This window comes from Marmota flaviventris, chromosome 3 (assembly GCF_047511675.1).
Source record: "Marmota flaviventris isolate mMarFla1 chromosome 3, mMarFla1.hap1, whole genome shotgun sequence".
NCBI classification, from domain to species: domain Eukaryota; kingdom Metazoa; phylum Chordata; class Mammalia; order Rodentia; family Sciuridae; genus Marmota; species Marmota flaviventris.
Genome location: NC_092500.1, coordinates 24,993,946 through 25,010,714, shown reverse-complemented (window position 1 = coordinate 25,010,714; position 16,769 = coordinate 24,993,946). Strand labels below are relative to the sequence as shown.

The 16,769-nt window shown below is 36.5% G+C and overlaps 1 protein-coding gene across 2 annotated transcripts in view; it reads left to right on the top strand.

Annotated features, from left to right (window-relative positions):
- The first annotated feature begins 311 nt into the window (after nt 1–311).
- The window catches only part of Metap2 (methionyl aminopeptidase 2), a 38,030-nt gene continuing 21,572 nt past the window's right edge, over nt 312–16,769 (top strand). The window contains exons 1-4 of one of the 2 annotated variants that reach the window (XM_027952145.3): nt 312–549; nt 2,312–2,416; nt 9,218–9,283; nt 14,289–14,391. In XM_027952145.3, the coding sequence (XP_027807946.1) occupies nt 399–549; nt 2,312–2,416; nt 9,218–9,283; nt 14,289–14,391 (425 nt within the window). In that variant the 5' untranslated portion in view covers nt 312–398. Of the gene's footprint in view, nt 550–2,308; nt 2,417–9,217; nt 9,284–14,288; nt 14,392–16,769 lie in introns of both variants that reach the window. The other variant, XM_027952080.3, reaches the window with a different exon arrangement.

The window sequence follows — 16,769 nt, the reverse complement described above, 5'->3', positions numbered from 1 at the left end:
GCTTCCCTTATGATTTATAAATCAAGACTATTAAAATTTTCGGTTCCAGCCAACACGCCCCTCCTCCTGCAGGTCGCCCTCTCTACACAGCAGGCACGGGCTTCTCCAGCTCACTCTGGTCCCCCTTCAAGCTGACGGTACGCGGGCAGATTTGTACCGGGAATGCCCGAGGCCTGGGACGAGTCAGGTATCAGTCAGCCCCTAGCCCACACCAGATAGGCACAGAGGCCCGCACGCGGGCCGCAGGGAGCCCGACGCCGCAGTCCAGTTCTCCGCCGTCCCAGCATTCCCCGCGGCCCTACCATCGAGAGCAGCTTCCGGCGTCGCTGGTGTAGGTGGGTGAAGAAGGAGCGGGCCCTCGCCGCTCTGTCTCGCTCCCTCGCGCTCTCTCGAGCAACATGGCGGGCGTGGAGGAGGCAGCGGCCTCCGGGAGCCACTTGAATGGCGACTTGGATCCAGACGACAGGGAGGAGGGAGCTGCCTCTACGGCGGAAGAAGCAGCCAAGAAAAAAAGACGAAAGAAGAAGAAGAGTAAAGGGGCTACCGCAGGTAAGGGGAGTCTTGTTTTCCCAGTCTCTGCCAGGAATGGCCGAACGACTTGGCTTAGGCTCGGCGGGGGTGGCAGGGACCGGGGACCCGGAGCCCTAGACTGGATTGATTCCCAGGCCTGATAGAGGGGCAAGGCCGGGCTTCAGATTCCTAGGCTGGGGAGAGCGGCTTCTCCCGCTTTTGGGGGCAGAGATGAGGTAGAAGAATGCCTCAGCTTCGCATGCGGTAGCCCTGGGATCGCGGGGCCGGCCCCCCACCCCCATTTTTTTTTTTTGCCGGGGCTCAGCTCCCAGGCAGACCATGGCGCGGACATGAAACCAGCCACACAACACGGCTCTACCAAATTCCGCGTGGTTTGGGGCCCTCCTCAAAAATCTCCATGCTGCCTCTTTGCTGGAGCTACCGGAGACGTATGGATGGCGGTGGGCAAGAGTATAGCCCGACCCGATGGCCCCCCACCATCCGGGTTTACATCGGGGTTGTTGTTGCAGGTTGCACGTTTGGGGTGTGTATATATATGTCTGTTTGCCCACACACTCATGTCAGCGAGAATTTCTGGTTGTGGTGGTGCGAATTTTCATCTGCCTTATTCCACAGCATCGTCCAGCATTAGGGCCTTTAGGCCCGAATTGTGATGCCACTTTCAGGCAAATGCAGAAGGGATCTTCTTTGGCTCTGAATGGAACGTCTCAAGCAGTAACCTCCAAATCTATTGGTGAAGCAAGGAAAACAACTGAAAGTACACAGTTGGATCGTTTTATTAGCTAAGAACTCAAGTGTTTTGAGAAGTCACCGTTTTTGTTCACCAACTTCATTTTAGCAAAAAAACTGGTTTTAGCTGTTTTTAATGAAAATCAGAGATACAACGAGACAGAAACGGAGAGGTCATAGTGAAAACAAGGGTGCACAGGATGAATCGATGTCTTTCTGAAATTTTGATTAGATGGGAAGAGGGAGAGTTGTAGATTTGCTGGGTCTCTTCCAGAGCAAAATTTAATCCTAGGACATACTCTGGTGGCTGTTTTGGCTTTTAGATGAAATCCAAACTCCTCAGTTTGTCCTTGAAGGTATTCAGCAGAATAATCCTAATATATTTTTAACAGTTGTATCTCTTAATATAAATTCTTTTCAGTAATCAGAATGTCACTTTATTAAGTGCTACCTGGTTTTACTCTTTCTCAGTGTATTACTTATACAGCTAGATTGTAATTACTTGCAGAGCATGGGCTTCATCTTGTGCTTAGATGTTCAAAAATTTGTATTTTCGCAATGGACTATCCTTTTTTGTTTATTTTGTTTGATTGATTTTCAAACCTAGTTCATTATGACAGCTGCTTTCTTCACAGAGTTAGGGGTATTCTGTCTGAATCCTTCTTAAGGCCTTCAGCACTGTTGCCTGTATTAGATACTTAATTACTAGATAGGTACTTGCTAGTAATTAAAGAATTTGATGAGTGTGTTGAATACTTTTAAAAGTTAAAGTACAATAAGGATAGGGACCTTGAAGGTCTTATTTATCTTTACTGCTAGTATGTGTAGTGGATATTTTGTTGAATGAATTAATGAATGGATGGTACTACTTAGGTATGCAAGATTTTTTTTTCTGCCATTTAACAAATTATATTCAAAATAGTGTTTCTGTTTTTTGTTTCCTGAGCACTTATCAAGAAGCACTTGCAAGCTGTCCAGGATCATTAGAACATATTCTAGTGGGAAAGTATCCTTATTACATTTGGTTCATGCTATTTTATTTGATCAGCAGGGCAACAGGAACCTGATAAAGAATCAGGAACCTCAGTGGATGAGGTAGCAAGACAGTTGGAAAAACAAGCATTGGAAGAGAAAGAAAGAGATGATGATGATGAAGGTAAATGGTTAATTTGATCTTTGTGATTATAAGATAGAAAATGTGAGGTTATCTGACATTTCACTTGCCAAAGCTTCAGTTAATGTTGCAGATAAAGGAAGAGGCATTTATTAGCAACTCCTTAAAAAGTTGTGTATGTTGACTAGCTGCTCAGGTAGCACAGATCTTAGTTTTCAAAAATATACTTGGGGGGCTGGGTTTTAGCTCAGTGGTGGATCACTAGCCTTGCACATGTGAGTCACTGGTTTCGATTCTCAACATCACATAAAAATAAAAAAAAAAATAAAGGCATTGTGTCCATTTACAATAAAAAAAGCTTTTTAAAAAAAATGTACTTGGCAGAAGGCCAGGTAGAGGGTATTAATACAATAAAATTGAGAGGCTGTTTATTTGATATTTATTTAACAACTACTATATTCTAGACATTATGCTGGAATACTTTCACTTACTTTAACCTCACAAATCCAGCAAAGTAGGTGCTACCATTTTACAGAGAAGTGGTAGTTATATGATTTGCCTCATGACACAGCTAGTATATATATCAGATCCAGAATTTGAAACTTAGCACCTTATTTTCATGCCTTTTAGTCTCTATACCAGTGCTGCCTCTCTTCATTCTTAAAGGAGTATATTGGAGTGCTTCTAAACTCTTTTGAATTCCCAGATCCTAGTTCTTTATGGGTATTTGGATGTTATAAAATTTCTTTTGGGGCTGGGGTTGTGGCTCAGTGGTAGAGCACTTGCCTAGCATGCATGAGGCGCTGGGTTGAATCCTCAGCACCACATAAATGTAAAATAAAGATTTTGTGTACATCTAAAACTAAAAAATAAATATTTAAAAAAAATAAAATTTCTTTTAAGACAGCTACTAGAATTCTAGTATTTGATGTAACTGTAAGACAGGAGGGAGAGAAGATTAAGTCAGAAGTCTATTATAATTCTATAGCCTGTTTTGGTACAGGAGGAAATAGGGATTTCCTATTTTTTGAATTTTTATTTATTTACTACCAGGACCAGTTGCTCTACCTCAAGCACTGTCAGCCTGGGGCTAATACCTTTTAGCCAGTGGAGGCTGTACCAAATTATTTTGTTTGGGTAATCTAGAGTAGTTTTTTTTTTAGAAAGATGTGTTCTTTGCCTTCAGGAAGCTTAAGTCACACCAGGTGTAGTGTGGTGGTGCACACCTGTAATGCCAGTTACTCAGGAACCTCAGGCAAGAGAATTGCAAGTTTGAGGCCAGCCTAGGCAATTTAGCAATGCTGTCTCAAAATTAAAAGAAAAAGAGAGAAAAATTAAGAAAGGTCTGTGGGTGTAGCTTTGTGGTACAATGCTTGTTTAGTGTGCCCCAGGGCTTGGGTTCGAGTCACAGCAGCCATTTTTTTAAAAAAGCTATAGTAAACATAAGTGGAAAAGAGGTGCCTAGATTGAAAGAAATCATTAGCTTTTCCTTTTCCTTAAGCAAACATCTTCTCCATTCTACTTTGGCTTATGCTTCAGATTATGAACATATTTTGAACTTTGAACAAGAAAGGAGTTTGTAAATTCAAGGTAATATAATAGGTTGTTATAGATCCACTATGTATAGAATATCATAGTGCTAATTTTGATGTTTGCTTTGTTCCGTTTTTACCTTTACAAAGTTCACTGAATTTCTTGACATGGTAAATGTTTTATGTGATAAATTAGAAACCTTCAGTGTGTTAAAGACAATTTTAGGAATATTGACAGTTTTCACCAATTTGAGCTGATTATTTTCCTAACTTGTTTTCATAATAAGGATAAATTAAGTACTACTTATCTGTTACGAGTGCTCTTTGAGGGATGGAAAGCTATATTTTAGAATTTTTCTCCTAGAAGAAAACTGTTGGTGTATTGGAAATATCAAGTGAAAAGATATACAAAGTGAAAAGATATTCTGGTATATACACTACAATTCAATGAAATTTGGAGATGGAATTGTAAGCTGAATGCTAAAAGAATACTCATTGGAGGGAGTAAGACTTGATTAAAACCAAGTAGAAGAGACCATTTGAGAAGGGATAATGCTGAGAAAGTTTTCAGAGTATAATAAACAGAGCAAACTGGCTATAAAAGAGGATTCAATGAGGGAGCCTTTGAGCATTTTTAAGCATGTTATGACAAAATAATTAGACTTTATATTTGTGCATGATTATTTACAGGAGAGTACATGTATGTTAAAAGCAAGGAGATCATTTTTAAGGCCACTTAGCAGAAGGCCAGGCATGTGGTGAGGGAAGATTTAAACAAATAGTCAAATAGAAATGGAGAGGAAGTAGCCAATAATAGTAATGGAGACTGTTGATGTGACAGAGCATTAATGCTCTTGCCTGTAATATGAAGTTAGCAGAGAGCTGGTTAGAGTTAGGGGAGGGACTTTGTAGGCAAAGAAGAAGATATTGAATTTAATTTTAGGTATGTTGAACATGAGATTGTTGGTATCAATGTTATAGTTGATCCTATAGGCATCTGGCAACATGCCAGAGGTAAATCATTCAGTAAATTTAAGTCAGGCTTATTAATTTGCCTAAAATAGTATTTTCCCCTTGTAAGTGTACACTTTGGGGAGTTTTGATATTGAATTGTGTACCATTGCCAAAAACAAAGGTATAGACCATTTCCACAAAAATATCTCCACCAAAAAATTTCCTTTGTCCCTTTGTATCAAGTTCTGTTGCTCCATGCTCTTATCCTTGGCCACCTCTAATGTTTTTCTGTCCTTGTAGTTTTTGCCTTTCCTAGATTATCATATAAATATAATTATTCAGTATGCAGCTTGTTTGTTGGATTATTTCACTTAATAATAGTTTTGACAGTTATTTAGATGTTGCATTCATTTTTAGGAATTAGTACATTGTTTTTTATTGCTGAATAATATTCCATATTCATTTATCCATTTACCATTTATAGGATATTTGGGTTTCCAGCTTTTATCTGTTATGAATAAGGTTATGAACAGTTGCAAAAAGGCCCTTGTGTAAACATATGTTTTCATTTCTCCTGGGTAAATACCTACAAATGAGGTTTCTGAAACTGTCAAACTTTACCAAAGTGGCTGTACCATTTTGCATTCCTCTCAGCAATGATTGAGAGTTCCAGGTTCGTATTCTCATAAGCATTTAACTATTGTCAGTTTTTAAATTACAGCCTTTCTGATAGGTGTGATTGGTGGTACATCATTATGGTTTCATGTTTTTATTTGTCTTTCATATTAATATCTTTTTATTTATTTATTTATTTTATTTTTTGATACTGGGAATTGAACCCAGGGACACTTTACCACTAAGCTACATCCTCAGCCCTTTTAATTGTTTGTTTTGAGATGGGGTCTAAGTTGCTTAAGGCCACACTAAATTGCTGAGTCTGGCCTTGAACTTGGTGATCCTCCTGTCTCAATCAGACTCCCTAGTCACTGGAGTACAGGTGTCAACTAGTCTGTAATCCAGGCTTCATATATCTTTTTCTTTTTTTTGGTGTGGAGGGCTACTGGGGATTGAACTTAGGGGCTCTCAACCACTGATCCACATCCCCAGCCCTGTTTTGTATTTTATTTAGAGACAGGGTCTTACTGAGTTCCTTAGTGCCTTACCGAGGCTGAGGCTGGCTTTGAATTTGTGATCCTCCTTTCTCAGCCTCCTGTGCCACTGGGATTACAGGTGTGTGCCACTATAACAGGCTTCATATATCTTTTTTATAAGTGTTCAGATCTTTTGTGTATGTTTTATTGGGTTATTTGTCATCTTATTGAGTTGTAATAATAGTTCTTTGTGTATTCTAGAGGCATGTTACTGGATTCATGTTTTACAAATATTTTCTCCCATGCTGTGGAATGTCTTTTCATTTTATTGATGGTATTGTTCGTAACACAATTTTAATTTTGATGAAGTCCAGTTTATCCTCTTTTAATTTATGCATGGTCATGAAGATTTTCTTTTCAAGAATGTTATATATTTTTACCTGCTACATTTAGGTCTGTTATCCTTTTTGATTGTGTGTGTGTGTGTATGTATGCATGTGTATGCATGTGTGTGCACGTGCATGTGTGCTGGGGATTGAACCCCCACAAGTGTTCTACCACTGAGTCACATCCCCATCCCTTTAAATTTTTTATTTTTAAGACAGGATCTCACTAAGTGCTTAGGACCTTTCTAAGTTTCTGAGGCTGGCTTTGAAATGGCAATTCTCCTGCCTCAGCCTCCTGAATCACTGGAATTATAGGTATGTGCCACCACATCTGGCCTTTCAGAATTTTTCTATTGAGCAAGGTAAAAATAGAAGGGTTTTTTCCTTTCCTATGTGAATGTCTAATTGTCAGTTCACCGGGTATCAGTTGATTTGGGCATGGTTTTAATAAAGAAATAAATATGAACTGTCTTTACCTAATAGAAATATTTTGGGATGCTATGAAAGACAGACATATAAAAACATAAATTTCAATATGGTATAATGGTTGGAACTAAAACTACATATAGCTTACTATTCAGATCTTGACTCTGCTGCCATCCTGGCACAAAGAGTTCCATAAGTGGTGGCTGTTACTCTGTATTGAATCAGACATTGGACATTGAATAAGGCAGTTAGTTTCAGAAGGACGATAAAGTATCAAATAAGGATATTTTATTTATCCCATTTTTAAGATGAAGAAACCATTGTAGAGGGAGGCTAAATAATTCACCAAAGGCACACAGCTGGAAAAATTTTTAGCATGTTTTAAAGTGGCTTCATATCTCAAAATGTTTGTTTTAGGTTGAGTCTAGTGTGTGTAGCAGTATGCTAGACACTTGAATATTTTTTCATAACAAAAACTATTTTGCTTATTACTGTCTGTCCCTGTTGCCTGGCACTTAGAAACTCAGCATTTAATGGAATAAAGAAGTTGTCGTGCAGAATATATGAAATAGATTATCTGATACATCAAGGACATTGAGTTGTATTTTCCAAAAGTTTTTCCTCTTAGGCTTCTGAACATAAAAAGCAATAAATAATGAGTAAATATGCAGTATTTGTGTTTCCATTGTACTCTTCTACCTAGTGGGTTCTTGTTAATTTTATAAGATTGTATGTAACAGCCAGGTGTGGTGGCACATGCCTTGTGTTTGGAAGGCTGAGGCAAGAGGATCATAAGTTCAAGGTTAGCCTTTGCAACTTGGTAAGACTCTTTCTCAAAAAAAAGGGAGGGGGATGGAGGTGTAGCTCAGTGTAAAACACCCCTGGCTTCAACCCCCAGTACCCCCAATAAAAGATTGGATATAAGAAATTTCAATTTTGTAAGTAAAAAATTGTCAAATACTGGCATTTTCATTGATTTTTCATAAATATTAACAGGATAAATTAAAGGGCCATTCATTCACCATGTTCTTGTCACTGTCCTTAGTTTTAAGATGTGTAATCCTTAAGGAGCCCACAGATGAATAGAGATCTGTTTAAGCCAATGATTGCAATTTTATATGATAATTAAAATAATATTGTATATCGAATAGTGAGAGAATTGCTTTCATGGCTCTTCTTTAATCTGGGAGTAAAAGGGTGCACTTCAAGAAGAAAAATTTAAGAGACATTTGATGTTGTTTTATAGGTGTGGGTTTTACTATCTAAAATTATTGATGTTACTATAGCCACTAGGTGGAACTTTCAAAAGAACACTTAAATGATGATGAGCATACTATTAGACCATCAGCTAATACTTATCTGAGACAGCGTCATGTTCATTGCAGTTTCAGAGCAGTGTGATTTTTCTGGGTAGATTTGGAAACTTCAAATGTAATTGCTGGAATTTATTGAACAGCATTTTTAGAAGTTCAGACTCTTAGGTCTATACATTTATTTAAAATGTTCTGAGTCACTATTTCATCTTGTCTTTAATTGTATCCTTAACTTTTCTCAAAGTTTCCATCATAGATGGTTATTATAAAGACTCAAACAGATTCATGGCTGTTTTGGGTGTTTCTTTGACAACTATTTTCCACCAATTTTTGGGCATCAGGCGCTGTAGAGACCCAGAATTCAGGAAGAGTATATATATGCCCGCTGATTTTTTAAAAATGTTTTTTTTGTTGTTGTTGTTGATGGATACAATATCTTTATTTTTATGTGGTGCTGTGGATCGAACCCAGGGCCTCACATGTGTGAGGCAAGTTCTCTACCACTGAGTTACAACCCCGCCCATGCCCACTGAGTTTTGCATAAAGTTTGGCCTAACTGCAGAATTCTTTTTCTGCTAACTGTATTGGAAAAGGCGTTAAAAATAATGATACCCCACATAACCCTACTAGATTAGGAATCAATTGACATAATTATTGGTCTAGTTATGCAATTTACCAGTAGGGTTATTATGTGCAAGTACCTTAGACATTCCTTGTTACCTCACAGGGTTGCTTTGAGCATTGTATGAGGTAATAATGATGTGTTTAACTGTGTTTAACTGCAGAGCACATGTGAATTGTTATTAGTGTTATTTTAGATGAAGTCACAGGGTCATTATTATTGATGTAATTTTTTTTACAGTTATTTTTCCTAGCTTTTAAAAAAGAAAGTCAATGCAGTTTTTATTCTTAAAGATACTTTATTCAACAATGTGTGTTCAAGTAATTCAAAGTAAAATCTGCTAGTGTTTTTTGGTTACATAAATGAATGTACTAAAAGCTAGCAGTATACCTTATCAAATGCTATTTAAAACGCATTGTGTGTATGTACACATTCATACACACCTGTCTCCTTCTGTTTTCTTTACCCCTGTCCTTATGAGGTTTAAATGAATGTGTATTTGGAATTGTTTTTTCTTAGATGGAGATGGAGATGGTGATGGAGCAACTGGAAAGAAGAAGAAAAAGAAGAAGAAGAAGAGAGGACGTTAGTATCTTAAGTTAATCTTACTTGGTAATAGTAATTTTTAACCAACAGGTTTGAAGAGTAGGTTAGAAGTTTAAGGTCCTAATACACGTCAGAGAAATAAATTTAGGTTAATAGAGGTAAAATTTAGTGAAACTAATTATTATATAGCAAATGTTTTAGTTTAACAAACTTTTTGATGTTTTCTATAGTGTTTATGTAAATTGGTTGCATTTAATCACAAGGTAGGGGTGAGTTCCTAAAAATTTTATAAATTAAAACTTGCATAATACAAAGAATAATTTTGTCAGGGATAGGTAAGTTGTGGCCCTATGTTGTAATAGGTGAACATGGTTTGTGGTTTATCTGCCAGCTTTGAAGTTATGAGATTCTTAATGAACATTTAATGAGGAATTCCATTATTTTAAACTACGTGCATATGGTGAGATTTTATAAATAAATTTGTTATAATACTATTTTAAATATGTATAAAATATGACCCTACTTAGATTGTATTTCTAAAAATGACAACCATATATCTTCAAAAGCCTAAAAACATATTAGGGAGACTATGGGAAAGACTGTATAGTATTGAGAAATAAAGATTGGTTTGAGAATTAGAACATGTAAGTTCTAATAATCTTGGATGCTCTTTGGGCTATTGGGGATCATTAAATGTCTGGTTATACCGTCCTTTAAGATATTTCAGGTTAAAATTTTAAGAATTAGAATTTAGGGGACTTGACTTCCATTTTTATCTGTTGTTTAGAGAAGCTCTTGCCTCTGTCAGCCATTCCCCTAGTGTGTGTAACCAGGTTGAGGTGGGATAACCTTTCTTTTCTAACTCGTGTATAAGGATGTCATTTCTGCCTCTAACTTGTGAGGACATATAAGTCTGTATTTAGTGAGCACAAGTTAATTTTACATTCCAGGAATCTTCTACATATTCTAATGTCCTATTCCCTATTCTTTCCATTCAAAATCATTAATAGTGTGCCTGTGAAGGGTTAGGAATGTAGCTCTCTGGTAGAGCACTTGCACAGCCTTGGGTTCTATCCCTGGTACCACTTAAATAAAAAGTGACTGTGTAAAATGGTATTCTCTGAGAATGAATTGCAGATACCTATTTCTCCAAATACTCTAAAATTGCTCCCTAATGAAAGTAGATAGGTAAGGAGGATGATTATGGAGCTATTTTACACTTGTCCCTTTTAAAATTCTACTGACAAATGTTTTGGTATGATGCAGTTGTGCCTCCTGTTAGAATATTGTTGATTGAATTTATTGAGTTTATCTCTTGTACTGGAGATTGAACCCAGGTTCACTTGACTCATGATCCTCCTGCCTCAGCTTCCCAAGATGCTGGGATTATAAATGTGTGCCATTGTACCAGATTTTGGTGCATTTCTTTTTTTCTTGCAGTACTGGGGCTCGAACCCAGGGTCTTATATATGCTAGGCAAATACTCTCAGAACTATGTCCCCAGCCCTTTCATTGCATTTCTTTATTAGCACTCTTTTTGTGTGAGGGGAGAGATGGAGTTGAATCCAGGGGCATTTTATTTTGCCGTTGAACTACATCCCCACTTCTTTTTCTTTTTTGAGACAGGGTCTCACTAAGTTGCTGAGGCCGGACTTAAACTTGGATCGTCCTGCTTTAGCTTCCTGAGTTGCTGGGATTAAGGCATGTCCCACTTCACCTGACTTTATTAGCACTCTTTTAAGAGACTGTCTTTTTTCTGGTCTTGGTATCAAGAATATTTGTGTTTTTCCTGTGTAGTTGATTGGTTTTATCTCAAAAATACCATGAACTATGAAAATAGTCTGGCTTTTTATTTATTTAAGGTTGGCTACTTGTGGGCCTAGAGCCAAATTTGTGATTTTTTTTTTTTTTTTTTATTGGCCTTGTTTCAGGTTCTATTTCATATTCTTTTCCTTGTTTTGATTTTTGCTTTCTTATTTACTTTGAATGTCTCTTATTTGTGTATTTTTGATAAAACATTTCTGAAATAAGACATAATATTATAATAAAAATAATGCTACCAGGATTAGTTTACTTCCCTCATTTTCCACATCTATAAAGTGGGAGAATTATAAGTAATAGCATGTAACTGCAATACATATTATTATAGCTTATTTATAGTTTTATATAATTTGGGGGTCATAGCTCAGTGATAGAGTGCTTATCTGGCATGTATGAGGCCCTGGATTTGAACCCCCCCTCCCCTCGCTCGCGCACGCTCGTGCACACGCACACATCCTCAAATACAGTACATTATGATACCAAATGTTTATCAGGATTTCATGTGACTTCTTTTTGTAAATGAGATAACTGAGGCTTTTAGTTGTGTTGTCCTAGTCATAGCTAGTAATTGGTAAATGATAGACTTTAACTCTGCTCTGATATTCTGATTACAAATTCTCTCCCTCCCTTCTTTCCTTCCTTCCTTCTTCCTTTCTTTCTTCGTACTGGGGATTGAAACCAGGGGTGCATTACCACTTAGGCACTTCCCCAGTTTATTTTTTTATATGGAAACAGGGAAGTCTCACGAAGTTGCTAAGGCGGACCTAGAATTTGCAATCATATTGCCTAAGCCTCCTGAGTAGCTGGGGTTACAGATGTGCACCTCCTCACCTAGCTATATTTTATTTTTTCTGGCTCTTTTTGAGATCTTTAACATTTTTTAATTCGTAGGCAATATAGAAGTCATATTTATTTGTAATAAAACTTTGACCAACAAAAAAAATAATAAGACCAGAATAACTAGTCTTTAATTGGTGATAATACTTAAACAAAAATCAAGATTTTTTTGAACCTAGGATAACTGTGATAATAACCTGTTAATAAGGTTATATAACCTGTTAATAAGCGGAAATTTTACAGATACAGATACAAAATTAATATAGGGTGATTGGGATCCTTAGGAGTTTGAGTGTATAAAATCCAAGGTATAGTCTTACACTAATTATACCTAACTTGACACATTAATATAAGTCAGTTTTGGCTCCATTTAAAATAAACATTAACAATTTCAAGGCTGGCAAATTTGGATAAAAGTGATGAGATGGTCATATCCCTTAAAGTGGTTCCTCGTTGTAGGGAGGAATGAGTAGCAGTGGATAGTCAATTTTTTTTTTTTTAAACTTCAAAGAATAAAGCTGGACTAATAGAAGAACATGACAGAGAGAGAGAGAGAGAGAGATGAATATGGGACGAGTTTTCAGACAGTTACAGTGTTCCCAAAATGAATAGATATTAGCTTGAGAGATAGTGACTATCTCCACCGTCAGGATTTCAGCTTCATCTGTAAGGAGTGTTAGAGGATTCCTAGATTGAATGTGAAGCTCAATTAGGTAATCTCTAATTTTTTTTTCATTTTATAATTCTGTTTCCTCTTAGGAACATGAGGAGAAAGTGTTTCCCAGTTTTCCTTGCCCATATAACAGTTTTAAATGTAATCATGTAAAGAGAAAGAACCAGCTGGCACTCATGAGATACTACTTTTGGATTGAAGGAGTGAGCCTTTAATGGTTCCTTAGATAATAATTTGCCTCATTAAATGGTCATGTTTATGTGCCTTTTTTTCCCCTTTACAGAACAAAAAAAGGAAAATATGTGTAAAATTTAAGAAAAATTTCATAACATATGAACCACTTACTCAGTAGTTGGTAAATGCTTCAGTTGTCTATGCTGAAAGTCATATATTGCTGCATAAATTAGCTCTCATGCAACTTCTTGGTATTCCCTTGGATATAGCATTCATTACTAAAAGGCAGGTCTTCATATAGTAAGAACTACATGGTTAGTTCTTATGTATTTTTAAAAGTTTCAAGAGAAAAATTTATATTTTCTTAAAGCATTTTGGCGACTTTACAGGTTGAGTATCCCTTATCCAAAATGCTTGGGATCAGCAGTGTTTTTGAATTTTTGATGTTTCATATACACATTTCCTAAAGGTAATTTTAGCGTGCTTGTGTTTTGACTGAACCCTGCCACATGAAATAAGGTGTGGAATTTTCCACTTATGGCAGTATGTCAGTGCTTAGAAAGTTTCAGATTTGGGGTGTTTTGGATTTTTGGATTAGGGATACTTAAACTTTCTACAATTTGGGAAATAATGTCTAAGATGTTTGCCAAGTGCTATAACTTTTTTCATGTACCTGGAAATTTTGCATATGGCTAACTCAAGATTTTCAGCATCGATAGTTTATGTTCTTAACTTTTACTAGTTATTCCCTGGGAATAATAGTTTTTCACTTATTAATATGTAATAGGACTTCTTATTTTCTTGTTACTTTTCTTTGTGTGTGTGTGTGGGGGGGTTACTGGGGATTGAACTAAGAAGTACTCAGCCCCTGAGCTACATCCCCAGCCCTATTTTGTATTTTATTTAGAGACAGGGTCTCACTCAGTTACTTAGTGCCTCATTTTTGCTATGGCTGGCTTTGAACTCATTATCCTCCTGTCTCAGCCTCCTGAGCCGTTGGGATTACGGGCATGTGCCACCATGCCTGGCACTTTTTTGTTTTTTATCTGTGAAAGCCAACTTCTGTGCTCTTAACATCTCTGGTACAGTAAGTGGGGATGAAAACATTGGAAGTGTGCTTTTTCTACCAAAGCATATGATGTTTTTATATGTTTTAAATACATAATGGAATCTTGAGGAGTTAAAGATGTCTTTTTAATTTAATTTTTTCATTGATTCTAATTAGGTAAATATGACAACAGAGTGCATTGATTCAATGTATACAATTGCAGCACAACTTTTCTTTTGGTTGTACACTATGTAGATGTAGCGTCACACCATGCAGTCACACATGTTCCTATGGTATTAAGATCATTCCACCATGTAGCAATAAGTCAGGAAATGGCCTGCATGTTGAAGTGTCTTCTGTTTTTAACTGTAATATGACATCGGGGAAATTAAAATGAGGACATATAACAATCATTAGAACAGAGAAAGCTATAATAACTGCTTACTTTTATATTTAATTATAGAAGTTAACACTTTATTTGTGTTTCACAGCAAGAGTTCAGACAGACCCTCCCTCAGTACCGATATGTGACCTGTATCCTAATGGTGTATTTCCCAAAGGACAAGAGTGTGAATACCCACCCACTCAAGATGGGTAAGGATCATAAAACAACTTCTAGTTTGACTTTTGGCAATTTTAGTTTAGCAATCAAGCAGGTTTGATTTTTATCTAAACTTTGAACTACTACTTTATTATTAAAAGCTTATGAATTTGTATACATTAGAAGCCCTCTTATCCAAAATGATTGGGACCTCTTGCAGGTTGATTAATCAAAAAAAAGTGGGACTCTCCCCCCAAATAAATCTTTTTAGATAAAGGATAATTTAAATTTGTTTTTCACTTTTCAGTATTTTGGCATGGACTTCCTTTGGATTTCATTTTTTTTCCTTCATAAACTATTCATAATGCATTACCTATGATGTCTATGTTGGATTTCTCTGGAGAGGAGTAAGAAAGAACCAAGTGAGCTGAGGATGGATGTCGTATCTTTACATTTTTCCCCAAAAACATTTAAATTTAATCTTATCTAGAGTTAATTTGACAAAAGTGTTTTTATTTTGTTTGGTTTTGGTGCTGGGGATTGAACCTGGGGGCCTCTACCATTGAGCCACACCCCAAACCATATATATTTTATTTAGATTTTTTTTTTTCCCCTTCCTGGAATTGAACCCAGGAGCACATTACCACTAAGCTATGTCTCTAGTCCTTTTTAGTTTTCATTTTGAGATAAGGTCTTGCTAAATTGCTTAGGGCCTTGTTTTATTGCTGAGGCTGGCCTCAAACTTGTGATCCTCCTATCTCAGCTTCACAATTCACTGAGATTATAAGTCTGAGCCACTGTGCCCCGTTTGACAGAAGTATTTTTTGATGGTTTATCTTTATAAGAGACTTTCAGAGTAGTCATTTTAGTTTTCATAGAAACAGTTATTTTTATGTAGTGTGTTATTGAATTATATAATTACAGTATCAAGTACAGATGACTTACACAGGTTTGGGAACAAACTCTCCCAATTCTTAGAAAATTGTTTTGTGGGGATAGTTTCATCTGGTCAACAGATGCTCATAGTGGTATTATGTAGACAGCATGGAAATTGGGACCAAACTACCTGTATTTAAATCCTAGTCCTAACATCCAGATTTGTGACTGGGGCAAGTAATTTATTGTGTCTGCTTTCATTTCCTCTTCTATATAATGCACACTTTGAAGATTGCTGTGAGGAACGATAACATATGTAATGCACTTAAACAAGTAACAGATGCATTGTGAGCATTAAGTAAATTAGCTGCTATTATTACTTCCAGCATAGTAACCTGTCAGCCACAAATATTCAGAATACCATGGTCATTTCAATCTGTTTTACAGAGGGAATCAAGAGCATTGTGTAAGCCGGGCGTGGTGGCTTATGCCTATAATCCCAGTGGATCGGGAGGCTGAGGCAGGAGATCGTGAGTTCAAAGCCAGTCTCAGCAACTTAGCCAGGCCCTAAGTAATTTAGTGAAACCCTGTTTCTAAACAATATATATGTCTTTAAACAGTATATGTGTGTGTGTATCTATAAATATATTTAGAATGGGCTGGGGATGTGGCTCAGTAGTTAAGTGCCCCTGGATTCAGTCCCTGGTATTAAAAAAAAGCATTGAGTGATTCAGTGGTTGCAATAGTTGGTTAAGAAAGCTTCTACTGTAGTTTTCTTTTTCTTTTTTGTATATAAAGACATCCTATTTTCCTTTAAACATAAAACATGATGTTAATTTCACTTCCTTTATTCCCAAATGTGAGTATTATTAGGCATTAAATCTGTAAAATTGAGGATTTTATAGCACAGGCAACTTTTCTTTGAATGTGAATTCACCATTTGCTATCCCTGTCTTAAAAGATGTACTTTAAAAAAAAATATTGTTTTAGTTGTTGATAGACCTTTATTTTATTCATTTATTTATATGTGGTGCTAAGAATTGAACCCAGTGCCTCACACATGTCAGGCAAGTGCTGTACTACTGAGCCACAACCCCAGCTCAAAAATACTTTTTAAATGTCATAGATACATGCAATTATATGTTAATCACATAAATTCTCATAGTACATATGTGGTCACATACATCTTTAAATTTATTTATTATTTATTTATTTTGCTTATTCCCTCTTCTTTCCCTTCCTTCTAGACTCATGTTAACCACCTAGCAGGTAGCTTTTCATATTTTTCTTTGCTCACATATGTGTACATCTGTGTCTTTTTTATATAAGGGAGAAAATTTTGTCACTGTTTTATAAAAATGGAATCATAGGCACACTTCCTTTGCTTTTCTTATTCAGTGCTACCTCTTGAAAGTCTCTCCAAGTAATTAGAATACCTCTATTATTATTATTATTATTTTTTTTAAGAGAGAATGAGAGAGAATTTTTTTGATATTTATTTTTTAGTTTTCGGCGGACATAACATCTTTGTTTGTATGTGGTGCTGAGGATCGAA